Source organism: Cimex lectularius, unplaced genomic scaffold (assembly GCF_000648675.2).
Source record: "Cimex lectularius strain Harlan isolate CLEC.00 unplaced genomic scaffold, Clec_2.1 scaffold165, whole genome shotgun sequence".
Taxonomy (NCBI): Eukaryota; Metazoa; Arthropoda; class Insecta; order Hemiptera; family Cimicidae; genus Cimex; species Cimex lectularius.
Genome location: NW_019392863.1, coordinates 1,100,975 through 1,123,966, shown reverse-complemented (window position 1 = coordinate 1,123,966; position 22,992 = coordinate 1,100,975). Strand labels below are relative to the sequence as shown.

Below are 22,992 nucleotides of genomic sequence, written 5' to 3'. Positions count from 1 at the left end.
ATGTAACTTTGTCGTTCCTGACCCAGTACTGGTAAATGGGGGAATCAAGTGAGTGATATTTTTTCGACTAACATTAGTCAATAACCAACAATAAGGGAGTTGTTATATCATGCTAGACGCTTTTTTTAGTCAATTTGCGTTCTGTACCTTTTTCAGAAGATACAGGTTTGTGCTGCAGACATCACGTAAAATTCTCTGCAAGCCCAGTGCAGACGGAATGTCAGGTATTCAGATGTTTGATGTTTTTGGACAAAACTATACTTCCCAGATGATGGAAATTAAAAGAATCTAATATAGAAAAAAAATAAGCGCGTAAGAAATAACGCTAGAAATCAGCAGTAATTAAACAGTAATTTATCAACGGAATATAGGAAAATCTTTTCTCCTCGTTCTCAAATCCCTTTTAATACGGGAGAATTAAGAATGAAATAATTACAATAGATAAGAATCTAGTGCAGCATATTTTCTATTAAGAAAACTGGCGTTAATGGTGATATGATTTTTAATTCCACGGCTAACGGCTCGGAGGGGTGTGAAAATGAATATTGGCCTTAAATACGACGCCGTCTGTTAGATTATCGCAGTTTCCGTTAAATCTTTCGTTAATGAAGGCGAAAAAACAGTTTTCTTTCCGCCGCAAACGGGTTCTCGCCAGTTTTCCTCGAGCCTAGGGACAAATAACAAAAAATTGTGAAATAGCTTCGACCCTTTGTAGAAATAATTAACAGAGCACTTTTCTTATAAAATCGGTTCGGCCGGCGATTGAATTTTTCGCAGCCTTTTTAATAAAATGGAGGTATTGTGAAGTGCAGCTGTAAGAAGGCCATAAGACAAAGGTGAGAATTTTCATATTCACAATACATTTACACATTAAATTATGTCACAACCACAGAACAACAGAATGTTACATTAGAATGATTTTATTTCTTAACAGTCGGACCTGTCAAATTGGATAAATTTATTTTACAGAGATCAATATAGTCTATGTTTGATTTTTAAGAGAAAAAATAAACAAGCTTAAATTTAGTTACTTTAGTTAACACAACTTATAACATGAGATTTCTTTCTGTGTTCTACGGGGTGGTGAATTTATAATTTAGTTGTTTACGATAATTTTGATCCGCCTATTCTTTCTGTTTTCATGGCATTGCCTGAGGAAGAATGCCCAGCTCATTCTCTCAAGGGTTTTTGTTTTAATTTTGAAAGATGCTGTGAACGACATCCTTGATCCGTAATGGCGTTCTGTCAATTTTGAGCTCTTTAAACAACTGAAATGTCCATGTTGTGTGTGTAGAGATTTTGGAAGGGCTTTACCCAGTTTGATTGAAAATGAAGAAAGGTTTACTTCAGTAAAAACTTACAGGATATTTCTTCTTGAGCTCTGAGTGGTGATGAACCTGTAGTTCGATCGTTTCCGATCACTTTGTTCTGCCTATTCTCAATGTTTCGGCCCGTCTAGATCAAGACGTACTAGCAAAAGTATTATTACAAAACTTTGAAGAAGAAACACTTCCCCGAAATTAAGACTTAGCGCAATATTACATACATCGTCATAGTAGGTAACAACAAAATATACAATGACCTATCAGACCTGAATTTACTAAAAACCTTTCACTGCAAAAGCTAACATAACAGTATAAACTTTCTTGACTTAATTAAGTTGAAAGAACGAAACAACGAGAATTGGCTGACCAAAATGATTGGAACGACCTAGATTTAAAACAAAGTATGGTTAAAAAGTAATAAATGGTAAAAATTAGCAAGTTCTCTATACTTTAGTCAATATGACGAGCTTGTTTTATAAGAATATTTCTGCGAGCCAGGAGCCAAGTTAAGAAGACCGAAATGATTGGAAAAGACCAAACTATAAAAAAACTTATGGTCACATACTTAACCGACATAAAAAGTAAAAACTTTTCTAAAAGGATCGAATCTTTCTACCATGCTCAGAATTTAATCCTGATCCTTCTTCTTCAGATCGCCATATCTTACCAGCAATGGAAAAACGCAAGACGAGCTACCTCCAGGGCAACCAAACTATAGCAGAAACTGAACTAAAAACTTAGTTCCCTCATGATTTGCTGTTGTTGCTCATGATGTGCTGTAGTCAAAAAGGATGTTTTTGATTCATTGCGTGAGTGAGGCATTTTTGAGGTCTACGGGGCGATGAGATTAGTTGAATATCTCCGATCATACTGATCCGTTTCATCGCTCAGATTTATTTCCTCGCTGACCGCTAGAAATAATCTCACAGTATAAATGGTTTTATTGGACAGAACGAAACTGCGAGAAATAGGCAGACCAAAAGGATCGGAACGACTTAGATTCAAAACAAATTATGATTAAAAAGTATGGGATCTAACTTTTATCGCGCATACCCACCCATTAGCTATGACCCTGCTCCTATAGATTACCAACTCTTACTAGCAATGAAAAACCTCGAGTTCTTCGTGTGAATTGGGTTAGAGTTAGTTTAATTTAGGTTTGGTTAGGAATGGTTAGATTTAGTAGGTGAGGAGTTAGTGTCACGTTAGGGTAGGGTTAGTTTTAGTTTAGGATAGGTTTAGGGGGTTAGTGTCGGGTAGGTAAGGGTAGGGTTAGGTTTAGTTTAGGCTAGTTTAGGGGTTAATGTCGGGTAGGTTAAGTTAGGTAGAGATAGTTCGAGGATTAATGTCGGTTTAGGTTAGCGTTAGGGACGGATTAGGTTACATATCCACGATTCAATGATTTTCTATGAAACTGAGAAAATATGCGAATGCGAAGCACTAGTTAGTTCTATTTTCGCTCCACTACAGAGGGTTAAAATGCAGATTGTACTGCCCACCCGTATTCTATTGGCGGATGAATAGGTGTAATTTTTGGACAACAATGTAAATTGTTACTCTTATTCAATAGGGGTTACAGACATGACTACACAGTAAAATACATTATAATATTAATTCACTACTTTCGTGGTCCGCTTGACCAATTAATACATGACAATTAATTAAGGTTTTTAGTTGAGATGAAAAAAAGCTAATGGCACGAGAGGGATTCGAACCCAGGACCTTCGGCTAGATACGCCGCTGCTCTACCACTTGAGCTATCGTGACCTCGATCCACTCGGACATCAACTCCCCATCTCAACCCCCCTTATGAGTTTTCCCTCCTTTTGCCATTTTTCAATCCCTCTCGTGCCATTAGCTTTTTTTCATCAACTACAAACCTTAATTAATTGACATTATAATATATTTGTTTATGTTACGCAAAACGCATAAGCACAGATGTTAATAGCATATTGCCATAGTAGATTACCAACAACACGCTAATAGACCTGAATTCCTAACAAAAAATTAAGTTCCAATTACACAACCTAATGTTATGATTTTTTTTCTAAACAATTTGCTCAACCAAATTGGCTAAAGTTGTTTTCCAGGAGAAGTTATTCATGTCTGTTTGAGTCTTGTTTTATTTATAAAACTTATAAAATGTAGACACTTTAGTTGTAAATACGAATGAAATAAGTATAAGAAGATTGATTCTAAAAATTAATTTCTAAAATATTTTACAAGGTGAAATTGGAAATTTTCAACGATTTCGAATTTTCTTTTTTTTTACTGTTGAAATTTTTAAAAAATGAACTTTTAACTGGTGTGTTTAATAATTTGGCAGGACAAAAAAAATACACACCAATGCTGTGATCATTTTAAAAACATACAGGGAGAAGGAAGATAATATTCCCGTCTTCTGTTTTAAAGAATACGACGGAATGGAGGCAGATAAGGTGGAGGTGGAAGCCGGTAGTGGTGGATGGTGAAGTGGTGGATTGATATTAGTACCCAAAGGTACACAGTCCCTCTCGCAGCCGGACGGAGAGGAGTGAATTTTAAACAAGACACGACAATCTTGGAGGACGACAAAAAAAAACAATAAAGGGTATTTTACATCTTCGGGCTTCCTGCGCTCTGGGTTGACGCTGATCACGATTGACTGTCACAGTTGGAGGTAAACGAATCGCTCTAAACTTAGCCGTGTTCGCTTGAAATCAATTTTAATCAAAGCCTATTTTGAAAAACACTGTATTTTTTAACACTTCCTAAACTTTGATTAAGTATGGTAAAACTGTCATACATTATACACAGGCCATAATAAATCTATACATCACGAATAATCTGGATGAAAAAACAAATTCAATTGTTATGTGCCAAGCTTTCGATCTATTTTAAGGTCAACATCAGGGCAAAACTATCTTAAAGATGTCTACAAATTGGCATAAATAAATTTTTAGTAGAAAGTTTCTAATTTCTTTGAAGACCGACTCAATCCCAACATTGCCAAAGACTTAACACTATTGTTAGCATATAATGATTATAATCATCAATAGTGTTAGTCATTGGCAATGTTGGGTCAAGAAATTTGAAACCGTATTTGTAAAACCTAATTATGCCAATTTGAGATTCCAGTTAATCTAGTTTAGAAATCTGTCATTAGGACGGTCATAAGGATGGATAGATGAAACAGCAAACATTCATGGGTGGTTATTATTTGTAATTATGTACTTTTTTAGAGAATGTCTTTTCAATGGCCATTGTTTCCCTGGAAACTGTTAGTTGCTATTGTGAATTTTTTTACAACAGTAGTGTAAAAAAATAATACACACAACCATTGATCTGAAGCAAAAATAAAAAATGATAAATGGAGAACAACAAATTTATCTAACATTCCTTTCATCTATCTTTTGACGATTTTAAAATGTTTGTTAAACGATTGGTAATCATTAAGATTCGATCTTTTCAACAAAAATTAACCAATTTTCTATTTAAAAAAATAAAGGCTTAAGAAGTGAGAGAAAGCAAAACTAGTACGTTTTTTATATTGAAGTAGAAAGACGTGAGGACGAAATGAATCCCGTAAATATTAAGGACAATTGGAAAAATGGTATAAACAACCATTAAACATTTTATGCTGATAATAGAATATTAAGTCAAATTAAGTTACATTTTCTACGTTAGGAGGTGATTATATGAATGAGTGAGTAAATAAATGACTGAATGAGTAAGGACGTAAATGAGAAAAGTTGTAAATGAGTAATGAATAGTGAAGTTGAAAGAATAAGAAAGTGAATGAAAGAACGAGAAACAGAGAGTCAGTAATCGAGTTAAGGAGTGTGGGATTAATTAAATGAATGTGTGAGATTCTAAATGAGTTTGTGAATGATAGATGGAGTTGGTGATTTAATGATGTTGATTGGTGGTGGTGAGTGAAGGGGTGAATGAATATGAAAGGGAGATTGCAATTGACAATTTATTACAAGAACCAAAAATGTTGACAAAGGTGATTTGAAAGGAGGCAAAACAGATTTTAACGGTCCCGTTTGTTGCAGGCGGGATGGTATCGATGATGAAATCCCTGGCCGAGACCTTCCTCTACGGAAGAGAGCACATAGACGCAAGCTTCAGCAGTGTCGAAATTCTCGACAGGCTTTTTACACAAGAGCTCTATGGAAGTGAGTAGATTTTTTTTTACTTCAGATTGAAAATATAACTCTGCCCAAAATGAAAAAATTGCAATTTTTGTGTTCTTTCTGAAAAGAACTTGACGGTGCAAGTTGGATTATTTAAATTCTACTTCCAATCAAAGTCGACTTTTTATTTTTATTTTTTTTTAATTTAGAATGGCCTTCAACCGTTATGGATCATCTAGGCCGTAGTTAGCCGTTTAACATCCTGCTATTTGATTACAAGTTTTGTAAGCCTGAGTTTTTATTGCAAAATCATTTCCTGGGGGGTCAATAACGGGATGTTTTTGCTTTTCTGTCTTGATCGAGCCTATAAAGGGAGCTAAATATAACCGAAATTTGACACAAATCAGTGATTATACGCAACCGAAATCTAGTTCGGACGATTATCTAACTTGGGCTATCTAGGCCGACGGTACTTAAATCACACTCGAGTTTTCAAGTTCGCGTTATTTAAAAAGAATATATTTTTTACCAAATAAATTTTCAATCAGTTATTCCAATAAAGATTAGTTTTAGACTAATTACTTTATTTATTACTTATTATTTCTTCAAAAGATTAGCCCCACTAAGTTAGTGATTGAATGAAAAGCTGAGAGAGAGTGGTGTTAGTGTAAAATAATAATATGAACGAGTGAGTAAGAGTAATGGTAGTAAATATTGAATGAAAGAGTCAAATAATGAGAGAAAAATGGGAGCGTCGGTGGCCGCAAGGTTTAGTCTTTGGCACGACGGTCATCACTGCAAGGTGAAGGTCCCGGGTTCGAATCCAGCGGCCCTGCATTCGAACCCGACATACTTACAAATGGGCTTTTTTTTCAAAAACACCGGGGGTTTATATGACTCTGCTGTTGCGAACCCTCGTAAAAAAAATGAGAGAATGAATGATTAACAGTGAATGTGAGTGAGTAACAATGTGAATGTAAGGAAAGTAGTATTTGATGTTTATTATAAAATTTAATAGCTGGTCATTAAAAGCTCAAAAAGATCCATGAACTGTCATAGGTGAACCTAATTTAATCATTGAAGATGTGAGCAAGTAAAAAATGAATGTTTGAGACAGGGAATAAGTGAATGACTGAAATAACTGATAAATTGAGTGAGTGGTTTGAATTAGTGTTAGTAAGTCAAATTGAGATTGGATGTATATATTAAGAAACTATACATATTTAAAGTAATGTGCGTATTTTTCGACAAAAAGTTTATAAAGGGGACACAACAAGATTATTTTAAATTATTTCTAAGAAGATGAGGCCTACTAATCAGTGGGCTAACTAAAATAAAAGAATGTGTTTTATCTTCATGTAGTTTTGGTAAAATCGTCATTAAGTCAGATGCATTATTGCCACGCATTATTATTTTGTTTTGTGACGGATATTATGAAAAATTTAATTATTTTTCCGTCAACTAAAAACCAGAGTATTGCAGGAGTCTTTTCACGCATGAATTTGAGGGAAAAAGATTTAGGCATCCGTAATTTGTACCATCTTCGAGCGGACGTCATCAGGATAATTGTCGACCGAATTGTTAAAATTATTTACGTCAACTATCAAAATTAGGAGCAACCAGCACGTTATTTTGTAATTGCTCTAATTGAAATCGTCAAACGCGAACGCCCTGACCTCAGATTGATTTGAATACACGAACGGCTAATTGAAATTTAAAAATAAACCCTCGAATAAAAACAGAACTAGAAATATTTAGGCCCTGACAATAAGCTGTTGTTCAGTAGGAAACCGATAGTAGAAAAGTTGTTTGTCTTCTCGGTCCTCCCTTATTCTTGCTTAATTATTATTCATTTAGAATAATATTCACAATTATTCATTTGGACATCATCTTATTGTATACCAAAAATATACCATTATGCAAACTAGACCCCTTGTTTCCTAAGGTCACTCGGAGGTTCGTGAACTGAATGATAATTGGCAAGCGATTCCTTCCGGAAACGTTTCTACTTCTGGAAAACTAAGTTCAGGTTAATCTAATCTCTTGCTATCTTTTGTCAAAATGGAGAAAGGAAAAGGTCTAATTCCTACCATAAATCACTTCTAATTAAAAAGGATACATTATTAGCAAACATGGTATTCGTTTATTTATTGCGCCTATGAAAATTCGATGTCAACGACCTGGCCGGTAACCCTGTGTAGTTTACACATTACTAATTATCTCATTAATTTATGTTCATTACTAACCTTTTCTATTCAATGCTGGTCGTTTAAAATGCACACTGTTCTTGAATTGACAACTTACAATTCGCGATGGATAAAAGTCAATTTTTCCCGCTTGGTGCTCTTTTTTACTTTTTTTAGAAAAATGCCAATTGGCCTTGGATAATTTAATCGGCGAAATGTGCCAGTGTCGCTATGTTAGGTTTGGGAGAAACTTTTCCCCAGAAGGCAAAGAACCGTCTCAGGGAGGTCAAGAAGCAGGTCGATTAAAATTATTGCTCGAATCAAAATCTGTCAGACAATAAACAACATATGCCGATCTAATTTGTCATATTAATGACGTTGATATTATGACGAATCTTACAAAATCCTATGATATATTTTGGGAAGATTTTGTTTAAACCTCATACGTATTTAAAAATCCATGCGTTTTTTTTTTTTTTTTTTTTTTTTTTTGCTTCGCGATATCAAATAATAAACAAACAATAAAAGAGAAACACCCTGAAGACGTATTATAAACGCACCAATGTTGACGGATAACCGGTGGTATTGGGCAAAAATCAGACGTTCAGCATAATGACTTGTATCTCTGTGAAATTATTTTGACTTGTTCTTAAAATATTGAAAGGCTGAAATAATGAGTGGTATAGAATTGCATAACCAGAAAAGAAAGTTCAACATCTGAAGATGAAGAAACATTGGTTTTATTTATATTCCCAGTATCACTTGGAAAAATGCACAAATAAGAAATATTTAAAGTTTCAACTTAGAACAATGAAGAACTTTCCTTCGAAGATTGGACAGGACGAAAATAACATCTCAAAGTGACACAGTTGAAAATTATAGATTGTGAATTATGTCAAGGGCGTGCAGTCTGTCTATTGCCAAATCTTGTTCTCATTTTTGTTCAGAGGAGTGGAAAAATTATTTCGTGTTTTTTTTTCACAAATGGTCCGATTTAAAAATTTTAAAAAAACCCTTAAGACTAGGAAGGTCAACCTTGGACGCACTGATAACGTAACTTCTGGAGAAAGTAACCACTTTCACTTCCATCGCATCGACTTCCTCCATTGTATGCTTTAAGTACGTGTTACCCTTTCGCCTATGCTGAATTTCTTCCAATAATTGCTGAGAAAAAAATAACGCAGTATGAAAACACATCCCTTTTAAATGGATTTTTTTGCGTGTTTGTCCAGAAAAAGCTTAAAATAATAATATTTAATTATTATCAGTGAACAATACTAATACATTATCAGTAAAAGGTAATCAATCATAAATAATTTACTTGATTTTAATTTGTTTAATAACAAGTAAAAGTTATTTCTCTGCATATTCTATTTGATTTAGCAGTGTGCAAGATATTTTGGATAACAATGCAACTAAAAAATCAAACGCTGGTTTTTTATTTTCTAATTTACACAATGTCTTTTTCCACTATTTCGCTAAAAATTTAAAATTTGTTTTTTATTCGTCGAACTTAATATTAATTATGGCTCAAAAGATTGGGGAAGGAAAAGACCAAACAAAGAAAACAAGGAACACTAGGAATAGTTTGTTGAGCAAACAGGACACTACTGAAGTAATTCACACCGCTTAAACTCGTTATACAGAATTTCTAAAAGGCTGTTTGCCTTCAACGCTTCACAGATGAAAGGGAAATAAAAAACAAAATTTAAAAAAAACCGTCTATGTAAAAAAATGAAACATCACTGGAACAATTGTCCGTTTTTGAGATTTTCCCAAAATGCGATCAAACGTGGAGACAATTAGGGGAGAAAAATAAAACTCCTTTCCTGGCCTGATAAAGGCTGAGTGTTTGTCCGGTTTATTATGCCATTAAAAGTGAATTAAGACACCTTACGGTCTCGATGTAAATTGTTGAGGGCAATAAAAGAAAATGATCAGCGTTCGACTTCATTCGACAAATGTTTCAACAAATTCTGTGATCTGTTTGTTAATTCAGATTCAATTCAAAAGTACTCATCGATTTCATTCAATACGATTGAGCCTACATTGATTAAATAATTTATTAAACAAACATTCCAGCCCAACAATGCAATTTTATTAAGGATATTAAACAAGATTAGTAAGGCTTCATTATTTGAAGATACGTTATCCGAGTAGTATAAAAAACGAAAACAATCTTGCATCTACTAAATAAGATCTTTATATAATCTTCATAAATAAAAAAATTAAATATTTTTGACATTAATAATAAAAGACAGGAACGAAGACGTTCTATCTGAGATCTGAACACTTGCACCAAATGAAAGTGGGATTCACGAAGGCTAATTTTTACTTTCACCCATCGAACGTTCACTTCTGATATTTTAACAAAAACTATACAAGTTGAGAAATCGCCTTATCCATACGCATTTGAAATCAATTTACTCTTAAAACCTATGATAATTTATAAATAAAATAATAACATTTATTAACCTACATTCAATGCCCGTCTCTATTGTCCAACGCGAACTTTCAAAGGTGATCTGCAAAAAGATTCTGTCGTTACATGCTCACCAAAATCACAAAACGACGTAGAAAGCCAAGTTATCGAACGTTTTTTTCATCGAAGAATAATTACAAAATGTGGATAAAACGACATAATAACAACGCTCCTTATGAAACCCCTTATACTTTTAATAAATAATATTGAAAAATTTTTTGCACACGCGTATGCAGAAACAGAAATAATTGAAATAACTCGATCTATCATGAATTGATCATCATTCACATTCATTCACTAAATCAGCGAAATCAATAAAGATTCACAGAAACTCACTACCTTCCTTTACCCAATCTTACTAACAATCATTCACTCATTCATATACAACTCTCTCCTTTCCTAATTTAGACACACAACCAATCATATCGCATCATTCGCTTACTCAAACACTATGAATAAATGAATGAATGAAAAACTGTTTTATTTACAATATAAACCAAAATACAATAAAGAGAAGAATAACATAACAGTAAATAGACAATGGATCCAAAAATCCGACTGCCGTAGGTTGCTGTGTTAAAATGAAAATTCTGTATGCATTAAAAAAAGAGAAAAAAGAGAGAGAGAGAGAGAGAGAGAGAGAGAGAGAGAGAGAGAGAGAGAGAGACTGTATAAAATCAAAAATTAAATTCTTCTGTCAGCTTGTATCTATAGTTCCAAGCCTGCCAGACAAACCCAATCAAAGGCCTAGATATTGAACTCTCCAAAAAACCCAGAAGTTCACCCCTGGAGGGTGAAGCAAGCGGATCTCACCCACAATTGAACTATGTCAATTAATGAAAACCAGATTCGAAGGCATGCGATCAAACACTATCTCAATCACTCACTTATTTCCTAATTCGGTCTCGCTTTAGATGAATCGTTCACATGATTTCGTTCATCCGAACACTACCCCAATTGCTCATGCCTTAATTTTTCACACAATCACTAACTATAACTAACTAACATAATCACCCACTTCATATATCATTATTTGCAACATTGTCAATCACACATTCTTTCCCTAATTCATTCATACAATCACTCACTTTATATCTCACTCGTTCAAACATTATTTATCACTTCTGTCTATTTATTCACACAATCACTCACTCACTTGAAAAATCGCCATCACTCACTCTTATAATAATTAATTTACTCAATCGTTAAATCCTTCATTCACAGAATCACGCATGCATTGTCAACTAACTCAATCATTTTCTCATACACTTAATAAGGCAATCATTTATTCATATTTAAATCTCATTGTCTTTCAATTTTCCTAATTCGTTCACACAATCATTTATAATACATCATTTATTTACTCGCTAACTCAAACAGCATCACAATCACTCCTTTACTCATTTATTGTCAATCACATAATCTCTCACTCACTGACTCAATAACTCAATCGGACAACTTACATTTACTTCACTTACTCACTCAATAGAACACTATCAAATCTCTCAATTCGTTCCTAATTAATTTAATCTCTCATTGACCGACTGCAATGGTCATCGCATCTTGATTCACATATAAACTCAATCATTCATTCTCCCATAAAAATCACTTACTAAATCATTCACTCATACAACAATTGATTAAATCATTCATTCTTTCTTACTCACTCACTCCGATGCTCCTCTAATATTAACTTCCGATAAACATTGAAAAATAAAAAATATCAATCGGTCCATGATTTGAGACTTACGAATTTCGTGTATAACAATTATGTTACAATAGAACAACAATGAAATGTTTGCTATTACGATCCAAGTTAGTACTTAAGTATAAATTTGACATGTCAATATGTGAATGGAAGAATATCATAGACAACTGTTTAAAACGCAAAATTTGAATCTTGCTCTGATCCAACCGGATTGTCGCCTAAAGGTGAGATTCAAGAATCTTTTTTTTTAAATATTGAAGTGCCGTTTTTTACAATACAATGCAAAAAACAGAAAAAATAGGTTAAACCACTGTTCAAACAAGTATGTGCATTGTTGTGAAAGATTTGCAAACGCCACTCCCAAGCTTCTAAGCGAGTCCAAACAGTCCCTGAAAGGTCGGCAAATTTTTACTATATTTGGTGATCCTCATTAGGACAAATTGAACGATTTGAGGCCTCTTTATTTGAAAATCATCAACACTGAAAAGTACGGTACTTTGTGTAGTACCAAATATCAAAATAACACTGAAAAAGTTTTTAAAAATTTCTTTGTTCCATCTGTAAAATCTGTAAAAAAAAACTTTTCAAAAAATCTAACCAGGCACTCAAATCTGACCTAATTTAGCATTTTTTCATTTTGATTGATCATTTTGATTTAACATTGTATATCAATATCGTATAAATCGTGTATAAGCTGTTGTTTATTTCAATATATCAAGAAAACTAGGCCTTTTGGAATCAGAGATTTCTTTTAGACCTTTTCATTTTTCATGATGAATTCGATCGGAGCGAAGTAAAGAACAGAACAGAAACTCATCTACAGATCACCTAACAGGAGATGCCCCCTTTTAATCAAAGAAAGAGGCGGAATTATTTCGATTAAATTTATTGTTAAGCAGCAAAAACATAAGAAGGAAATGGGTTTTCTATATACGTATAATTTGTATTAAATAATATTATAATTATGGGAGAGTATCTTGTTAAACCTTTTTTCACCTTCGACGGATTTTTACACAGCCTTGAAATGAAGAGAACACAAGTTAGCAGCCTTTCAAATTAATCCATAAAAATCAACTTCTGATGTTTTACTAACATTTCAACATTTGATTTAGGCGTGGATATTTTGATAACTTTTAATAATGTTTTAACTTAACTCTGTGCCTGAATATGTTTTTAGCCTTTGTCCAAACTAAACAAAGAAAAACACCCTTTCATAACTGTCCTGAAAATTAGGGTAAATAAAAGTTATTTATGAATTTTCGTTTAATAATAATTAAAGTAATAATAATTAATAATTAAAGCCCTTCCCTAACACCTTTGACAATTTTTCAAATATAAAAGTAGGACTTCCTGAAATTAACGCAAAGGCCAACCACTTAAGACCGAAAAATGTCGAAAAACGCGTCTGGCAAACCAGCGAGAAAATACGGACCACGATAAATACGTTCAACCAACATATCAACACTTAACACAAGGAAAACACTAGCCCATTCATAAACAAATGAGGGAATGAATGGGAGTGGTTGGGATTGTTTATTTATTTATTAAAAAATATACTACTACAACTTACTCTCTCTCTCGCTCGTATGCACTTATATAATAAAAGTACAATAATAAATAACATTACCAACTTAAACATTTACTTTTCACTATTTATAAACTTATATTAATTTTTTTTTTTCTGGGGCTTCCGACATCTAGGTCATTTCAGCCCCCAACTAAGTCTATATTCTATTTACACTTTCAAACACTACATTCATACAAATAAACACATCCATACAGTACACTCATTCCGTTTGGTCGGTGGAGTACTTGATATTCCTCCACCGACCTACACTTAAACTAATCTAGATTGGGGTCGATGGAGTACTTTTATAAATATTCCGCCATCGACCCAGAACACACACTAATACGCTCTCAACGTTCGAGGGACGATGATCACGTTATATTTCACCCTTACCCCTCGCCATTCACGCTAATAAATACATGCAATCAGACAAAACATATAGACACACAACATATAAGACATATTATATGCAATAAAAAACCCAATTTCCCCCAAAAAGCGGAACAGGGGACCCAGAAACCCGCTGCAGTGCTCGAGTACCATTTTCAGATTGGATGGCATGCCTACACGCTCCCTGTAGGGAGTCAAGGCGTGACATGTTTCCAGTATGTGGGAGACATCGAGCAACCTTTCTCTGCATAAGGGGCCCCTGCGCGGGCTTTGGCCAACCGTGTATGGCCTATTCTTAATCGCGTAAGGACGATTCCTTTTTCCGGCTCAAGTTCTCGGGGGGCCATCTACGAATCGTGCTCTTGACGCGCAAAAGCCTCTCGGACGACCCGGCCCACTGACGCTGCCATCTTTTTTTTATCATGTTCTATGTGATGGTGATGGTGATCCTGGATGTTCGATGCAAAGCATTTGGCTGCCACCTGAGGTTGTGGTACTGCTTCTGGAACTGCGCCCAAAAAATTGGCCATAATTCTGGTACTGTTTCTGGTGATGACAGTGTGGACGATTTCTACATGAAGATTGATGAATGGTGTGGATGAAACATGAAGATCTCCTAGATGTAGTCCTCTTCAAGAAGAACGAGCCAAACAATGTCCAAGATTTCCCGAGGTTGATGCGTAGTATGGAGTCATTTCTCATAGATACGTCATTGAAGATTTTTTTTTTTTTTTTGGGGTGCTTGTATGGTTATGAGTTTGAGAGTTTGGTCTTAATTGCCTTAGGTTTGTTTATTCCTGATAATAATTCTAATTATAAACTTGAAGTTGTAAGCATTAATCTTGTGCATTTTATAGATTTTCTAAATAATTAATTAATTAAATTTACAATTATTATTTAATCTTTATTGACTTAATTAATTTTATTTATTGAATTAATATGCTATTTAATTAATTATTTAATATTTATTTCAAATATTAATTTTTTTAAATTAATTTATATATTTCAAGCATTAATTTAATTTTATTTAATACGTTGTACTTCAGAGCGGACGAGTACTTTGATATCCAATCCGATTCAAATAAGAAATCTGTCCCCTCGATGCCAAAGCCAAATGTGGAATTAAAAGAGAAGTTCTTTACACCATTAGTCCATCCAACGTCATCACGATCAAATGTTTTATCTGATATAACTAACAGTAATGGCAATGGCAAATATCTCAAAGGAGGGAGACCTATTATGAAAGCCAAAAGGCGAATTTCAAATTTGGATAAAGAGGCTGAAACTGAAGGGTTAAAAAAGGAGGAAAATAAATTAGTTACCACACGCGAAGGCATTCAGTTAAATTCAAGACATGATGTTTTCAAGAGTCCTAAAATTGAGGAGTTAAGAAACAGAGTAGTGGACAGAAAATCACTAAAAAGAAAACGTTCTCCGATAAAGTATGGGGGAAAATATCAGACCTTGGATGAGAAGATATTTCATTTTCACAATGATACTCCGCCTAGGTTTAAGTCAAAATCTATAAGATTTGCTCCAGTAAGGACAAATTTACTTTTAACAGTGGCTCGTTCACCAAAATTCAACAAAGCTTAGAACACGTCCACCTCCTGTACCTTCTCAAGTAGAAAACACTCTTGTAAAGGCGAAACCTGTAAATAAAAATATATTCAGACCCCCAGTGATGAACAAACCACCACCAAAGCCATCCACTGTCCCTGTGCCTTTTAAATTGACTGAAGTTAAGCCAAAGGAATCAATTAAAACAGTGACTGAACCCTTTAAATTTAAGGCCAGGCCAATGCCTAGGCAGACTAGAGCTATGAAATCATCGACTGTTTCGAGCTTTTTGCCACAGAGCGATAATAATGAAAAGATGGATCGTAATATTGACAAAAGTCTTAAAATAGTCACTGTAGGTTTGCAATCGAAAGAAATAAGAAAAAACAATTAGAGAAAGACGAAAAAATCAGAAAGATTCTTGATGATCAAACTAAGATACCAAAATTCACTGCTCAACCACGCTCTGCTACCACTATTTGTAGTGATTATTTGACTTTTTTATAGTCGGAGGATCGTACCTCAGTGAATCATGTATAAATAGAACACAAAACTTCATCTTCTAGACTAAATATATAGTAATTATAAATTATAAAAAAAAAATCAATGCTTAATCACAAATTATATTTAAAAAAAATAAATTCCCAATCACAAATTATAAAAAGATTAATGCTTACAATAAGAATAAGAAAAATACACAAAGGAAAAATTAACCAAAATTCTTGTGCATGCACAAACAGAAACACTTACTCTGTGTGTTGTGTACAATGTACCTTTAACTAAATTAAAATAAAAAAACAAACTGATAACACTTTATAATCAATTTTAAAACTTAATACGGGCCACGTTTTTCTTCTCACCTTTTCTAAACAAGAATGGGCCGGTCAGCCCTATCTCATCTTACACTAAGTCTATCTTTTCTATTCGTCTCCATGATGGGGAGAAATAGCGGGCTTTATGAAATCAACGCTCTATTTATGAACTTATATCAATAGTTGTGGAGTGAATATGTGAATGATTCCGTTAGCAAATGTGAGATGAATGTAAGAGCGAGTTGACCTACAAAGAGTGAGTCCATATTTGAGTAAATGTGCACACAGATGCTATCTATCTGTGGTGTGTCTGATTACTTAAAGTATAATAATATTTTTAATAACATCAATAACAAAATCGTTCACGCACACTTTTACATAAGTGAATGATTCTATGAGCAAATTAATGGTTAATAAAGGAGTATTATCTAATAAATAGGAAAATGAATCAATTCTGAATAAGAGGTTCATACTTGAGGAAACACACCAAAATGTTTCTTTATTCAACATAAACCACAGTGTGTGAGTTAGTGTGTGAGTGAGTGAGTGAGTGAGTGAGTGAGTGAGTGAGGGAGTGAGTGAATGAGTGAGTGAGAGAGTTTGAGAGAGAGGGTGGGAGGGAGCGAGCGGGCGGGCGCGTTTGCGTGTGCGAGGGGGAGTGTATGTATTTGAAAAAACTAAATCATTCCTCGCACATTTAACCCTTTCGCTACTTATTGACTTCCAATAAGTCAATACTGAAGGAGTTAATATGTGAAGGATTCATATTGACTTAGTGAATATGTGATTGATTGCTATCGAACGAACGTTGGTACTTTTAAAAATATGCAATAATTAGATTTTCTTTTATAACTTTTTCAGAGACAAAGTTGTGAAATTGCATTGTGTAGACTCACAAATGCGGTTTGATCAAAATTATCATTGATGGCAGGTCATGGCGTTGTGGAAGCGGCCAACTATGAAATGTGGATCACGCCTGAAAGAAATACATGTCGAATCTCTTCTCGAAGGCCATAAAGGACAAAGTTTTTCAAATCTTTAAAACGATGATGAAAATATAATTTTTTGACGCGTTTTCCCATGGATATCGACGGAGGAGAGAGAAGTCAAAGGTTGGTAGCTGTGTCGGTGCCCCCCACCCCGCCTGATCATATGGTCGATTGTTCTGCCGTAAAACGGGTTACGGGTTACGGGTTACGGCACGGTGCGACGTGCGTATTTACGGTGGTGTCTCTGTTGATGTCGTTCAGGGCGGAGGGGCTGTCGTCCACCTGCCGCTCAGAGTCTCGCCGGGGCCGGTGGTCAACCCAGTGAAAATGGCCATGTCGAATCTCTACTCGAAAATCGCCCAGAAACCGATGAAAAGGCTTCAGGACATTTCCGTCTTCCAGTCTAATCAGTGGGTGAACGGTGAGCGTCTCTAATTTTGTGTATAATGAGTTTTATTCTGTCCGTTTCGACCGATTTCACGACGCTGTTTCCAACAGAAGATTTCCAATGGGCTTTGTCTGGCGTTTGGGACGGACCTCTAGGACGAACGGGCCCAGTTATCGATTATTAGGGCAGGGACGACAGGCTTTGGCGTCTTACCCGCTCCTCCTCTGGTCTGCTCGAGTCTTTACTATTAATACATCTTTCCTATTTTTCCATTTTCTGAATAAATAAACTGAAACCAGGATTTACAATTGTTTTTGAAAAATATTTTATATTACATATAATAATTAGGCTAAACGCGATGGTGATCCACTTTACAAGTGGTGGGGAGATAAAAATTTCACCCATTTTGATTAATTAAGCACAAAGGCAAAAATCAACTTTAAAAAGTTCCATCATTTAAAAAATGAAACATTTTATAAATCAAACATGATAAATAAAATAAAAAATTCAAAAACATAAACGAACATTCTGACCCTAAGAAGATTCCATTGTATTTTTCTCTTTCTTTCTTCTTCATTTCAAAAAAAAGACCTTAATAGTTGAAACACTTCAAGTCAAAGAAAAAATGGCAAAAGGTTTTTTTTCTATCTTAGAACAAGTGGATACGTTTTCTAAATATATGGCCCAAACAAACCAAACATTTGAAATGCCATATGTCATTTAATTTAAAAAAAAAAAGTTTGTGACAAGTCATCATGGCCCTACTAGTATTCAATAAATATACATATACATTATTGGTGTGTTGAATTAATCACGCACTCAAGTCATTCCATATATCATTTGCTAACTGACTCATTCACTGTCGATATAAATAAATAGTGAGAGAGTAAATGTGTAAGTTTGTAATGTTACTATTTTATTTTTATTATATAAACACAGTCACACTCAAAGATAAAATGGAACATTCAGTTTGCTCCATCACTCATTTGCTCCTTCATATGCCATTGGTAACTTACATTCACAAGCCATTCACTTATGTGTGAGTGAATGATTTGTTTGGTGATGTAATTCACTGTCACTTTTATTAATAAACACACATACAGTTACAGGTCTTTAAAACAGGAACATTTTGGAGTATTTATTCAAATATTTAATCACTCCTTTCTTTGCCAGCACTCTTACATTCATCTTTATTTTTTAACTGAATGTTCGCACATTCACTCCATAACTATTCACATAAGTTAATGAATAGTGAGAAACTAAATCCTATTTAAAATATGGACGTTTTGGAGTGTCATTCACTCTTTCATTTACCATTCATTTGCTCATTGAATCATTCACTTATGTAAATGTGTGGGTGAATGATTTGGTTAGTAATTTAATTCATTATTTTACTTTTATTAACAGATACGCACACACACACACACACACTACAGACATATATATTTAAAATATTACTTTTTTTTTTTTGCTCAATCGCTCATTTGCTCCTTTGTACACTGGCACGCTTACATTCACTAATAATTTCCACGCCGAATCATTTGTTTATGTAAATGTGAAAATGAATGATATAGTTATTGATTTCATTTATTATTTAATTTTATTGACTAAAAACATACCACCACACCACAGATGTGGTGTATTTAAAATAGGCTCATTCGGCGTATTTACTCAAATATGTACTGAACTTTCTATGGCAACTCGTTCTTACATTCATCTCTCATTTAATAACTGAATTATTCACATAATCACTCCATATCTATTGACATGAGTCAATGAATCATGAGAAATAAAATGTGTAAGTTTGTAATGTTATTTATTACATACTTAACTTTTAATCAATCATTCTTCCTCCTTCATATACAGGCTAACTTACATTGACTAATCATTTGATCATTGAATCATTTACTTATTTACTCCATTACTATTGATATGAGTATGGTTATTAAGTAGTGAAAGAATACATTTTTGATTGAATGATAATGCAATAACCCTCTTTTAATAATAAATAAACACTTGAATATATTTAAAATGAAAATGATAGGTAAAAGGCCTCTTTATCGCAAACATGTTTACTTTTCTCATAATTTATGGTATTCCAGATCAATCACGATCAGCGAATAAATTAAAAAAAAAAAAACATGTTTATAGCTTGAAGAGAAACAGTATTGAAATTTTCATTCTGAATAGTGCACTCATATTAATAATTAATTATGCTACTATGAAATAAAATACGTATAAGATGAAGTTTGAATATACAGTCAAAATGTATGCAGAAAAACAAGTTTGTATGGCTAATTATGACAGGGAGGGAGTGAAACTAAGATTATTTACATAAATTAATTTTATTGCTTGAATATTAGAGCGATTTATTATGGTTGACCTTTTTGAATAAAAATTTTAAGAAGTGTTTCGGTAAAAATTAATAATGCTGAATTTCTGTTTTAGTGGAAACAATCAACAATGGAGGCTTATCTCCTCCAACGCAGAATGGCGGAGGAGGAGGGGGAGGTGGCATCTCACAGAGAGAGTCTGTGCAAGTTACACAGCCGGCGTCTGCCCCTACGTCGCCTCTAGCTTCGCCCAACCCTGCAACTTCTAATGCCTCTTCGTCTACGCCTTCGACTACTTTCGTACTGCCCCCTATCGCCGATGACGCTGAGGCCGAATTGTCGACACTCGACCCAAACTGGCAGGCTGCTAAACCAACAGTCAGAGAAAGAAATGCGGCCATGTTCAACAACGAGCTCATGGCTGATATTACTTTCGTTGTCGGATCTACTGGTAATTTTGAACAGTTCGTTTATTTGGTGAAAAATATATTTAATGAATTTCTTTGAAAACAGGTCATACTCAGAGGATCCCAGCACACAAATATGTCTTAGCAACGGGGAGCTCAGTCTTCTATGCCATGTTCTATGGTGGACTGGCAGAGAATAAGGAACAAATCGAAGTACCTGACGTCGAACCTTTAGCTTTCCTTACCATGCTCAAGTGAGTAATTTATGTATGTAATATATAAGGAAATTTTTCAATTATATTTTATCATACTTCATAAAGTGTGGGGGTTTAAGATATTGGTTTAAAGAGATGAAAAGTGTTTAACTTGCAGATCGGTTAAAAGCTTAATATAAATATTTCAGATATCTCTACTGTGATGAAATTTGCCTAGAAGCCGACACGGTGCTCGCCACTCTGTATGCAGCCAAGAAGTATATAATACCACATCTGGCGAGGGCCTGCGTCGCTTATTTGGAAACATCATTGACGGCCAAAAATGCCTGTCTCCTTCTTTCACAATCACGGCTCTTCGAGGAACCGGACCTAATGTCCAGGTGCTGGGAAGTCATCGACGCACAGGTAGAACACAGGAGATTCTTAACGAATCCTTCGCCATTTTAAACAGACTGTAATGGAACCATGACCAAAGTAGCTAGTCAAGGCCAAAACTTCCTTACTTTGGGGATATAACCCAAAATTATTATATAAGTTGTGTTCATTATTGACTTGATTAGATGTTTGTAGTGTCTGTGTATATATATCATAGAAAATATATTCAACATTTTTAAACAGGTTTTTGTACAATGTCATTCAAATCACTGTGGAAACGTGATACTTATTCACTATTGAAGCTAGGCAATATTAAAATTTAAATTACCCTCAAATTTTAAAACTCAAACCAAAGACCAAAAGCTGTCACGATTTTGGCAGAACTTAACCATATAAAATTTATTATAATAATAATATTTAAGATATGGAAAAAAATAAGCAAACAAATATCAATTGAAACCTATGTTGTTAAGGAACTTATTAGAATTTTGGTTTAATTTAGGTCAAGTAGTGCCTAAAATTTTAACAATCTATAAGTTTTCTAAAACATTGAAGAATAGAAAGAATACTTTGAAAAAGCACTCAAGTTAAAAAAGATTTTTTTTATTATCCTAGGCTGAGATGGCACTCAGATCGGATGGGTTTTGTGATATCGATTCAAGGACTTTTGCATCGGTATTATCGAGAGAGACTCTCAACTGTAAGGAAACCCATCTTTTTGAAGCAGCTTTGGCTTGGGCAGGTGCCGAATGCCTTAGACGGGACATACCCCCTACGCCAGCAAACAGAAGGTCGGCTCTGGGCGAATCTTTGAGGCTCGTCAGGATCCCGACAATGAGCCTGGACGAGTTTGCAAACGGGCCAGCACAATCAGGTATTCTCACCAAAGAGGAAACCATCGACATATTTCTGCATTTTACTGCGCAAACTAAACCCACACTTCAGTTTCCCATTAAGCCTAGGGCCGGCCTAAAAGCACAGGTAAAAATTCTATCTTACAGCCTGGCATACAATTTGGTAATGTTTTCTTTCTTTTTCTTTAGGTCTGTCACAGGTTCCAGTCATGTGCTTACAGAAGCAACCAGTGGAGATACAGAGGAAGGTGTGATTCAATTCAATTCAGCGTTGATAAACGAATATTCATTGTTGGATTCGGTCTCTATGGGTCGTCAAACGGAGCAGCTGATTACTCCGTTCGAATAGAGTTGAAACGTCTCGGGCGTGTATTGGCTCTGAATGAGACAAAGTTTTTTTCTGACGGCTCCTCTAATACTTTCCACGTTTACTTCGAGCACCCTGTTCAAATCGAGCCTGACACACATTACACCGCTTCTGCAGTATTGGACGGCAGCGAATTGAGCTACTTTGGGCAGGAAGGCCTTTCAGATGTTACGGCTTCACAAGTGACTTTTCAGTTTCAATGTTCTTCTGAATCAACTAATGGCACTGGTGTGCAAGGAGGGCAAATACCTGATCTTATATTTTATGGCCCGACACAGCTGCCTGTAGAAGAGACTCCACAAAACTGAGAACGATTGCTAATATTGTTTTTATCTTAGATAAAACCAGCCAGCAAGAACTTATACAAGTTTACAATATTTGACTGGCTTTTTATTCATTAATTCTAAAATTTTAATAATTTTACAGACAAAAAATATGAATTTTAGAGAAAAAAGAAACAATTATTGTTATTCTAATATTTAAATAAGAAAAAAAAGAGCTTTCGATATTCAAATTGTAGACTTTTAAAAATAATTAGATTACAGTAATGAAAAAGACAAGGGTGACAAATGAAAGAAAAAATCTAGAACACATGACATACTTAAAAAGTGTAGCATTGTAGATGATATTGTATATTTTTTAGAATGGATACAATTTTGACTATAGCCTATGGCCATTGGTAAGGGAGAAATTGTGATAATTTTTCTCAGTGATTTTAATCGGAACTAGAGAAAGAAAAAATTATAAAATTTAGACTGTGTGTGATATATTTCCATGACGAGGAATTTGTATAAAACTTCTAGTCTTTCCTCTTATAAAAGTTTTCTGTTTTTACATTTTAAATATGTACTTAAACATTGATTGACACTGTAAATAAAAACTGTTTCATGTTAAGTTCCTAACAATGAGTTCTAAA

The 22,992-nt window shown here is 34.3% G+C and overlaps 2 protein-coding genes across 3 annotated transcripts in view; one reads left to right on the top strand and one right to left on the bottom strand.

Moving 5' to 3' along the window:
- Positions 1–22,992, bottom strand: part of LOC106666158 (transcription factor IIIB 90 kDa subunit) — a 37,912-nt gene that overhangs the window by 10,085 nt on the left and 4,835 nt on the right. The gene's annotated exons all lie outside the window — the stretch shown is intronic.
- LOC106666159 (BTB/POZ domain-containing protein 6) lies at positions 3,834–22,973 on the top strand. 2 transcript variants are annotated; one of them, XM_014393119.2, is made up of 7 exons: positions 3,834–3,984; positions 5,363–5,485; positions 19,974–20,309; positions 20,372–20,519; positions 20,669–20,885; positions 21,471–21,836; positions 21,899–22,973. In XM_014393119.2, the coding sequence occupies exons 2-7, from the start codon at positions 5,368–5,370 to the stop codon at positions 22,382–22,384; spliced, it is 1,671 nt and encodes a 556-aa protein (XP_014248605.1). In that variant the 5' UTR covers positions 3,834–3,984; positions 5,363–5,367; the 3' UTR covers positions 22,385–22,973. The 2 variants fall into 2 exon arrangements, with proteins under 2 accessions (XP_014248605.1, XP_014248606.1); XM_014393120.2 differs by lacking the exons at positions 3,834–3,984; positions 5,363–5,485 and adding an exon at positions 17,292–17,558.

Coding starts and splice junctions, on each gene's coding strand:
- LOC106666159 (XM_014393119.2), top strand. CDS start 5,368: ATGGTATCGATGATGAAATCCCTGGCCGAGACCTTCCTCTACGGAAGA. Junction 20,310..20,371: donor TTTCGTTGTCGGATCTACTG/GTAATTTTGAAC, acceptor CTTTGAAAACAG/GTCATACTCAGAGGATCCCA. Junction 20,886..21,470: donor GGGAAGTCATCGACGCACAG/GTAGAACACAGG, acceptor TTATTATCCTAG/GCTGAGATGGCACTCAGATC.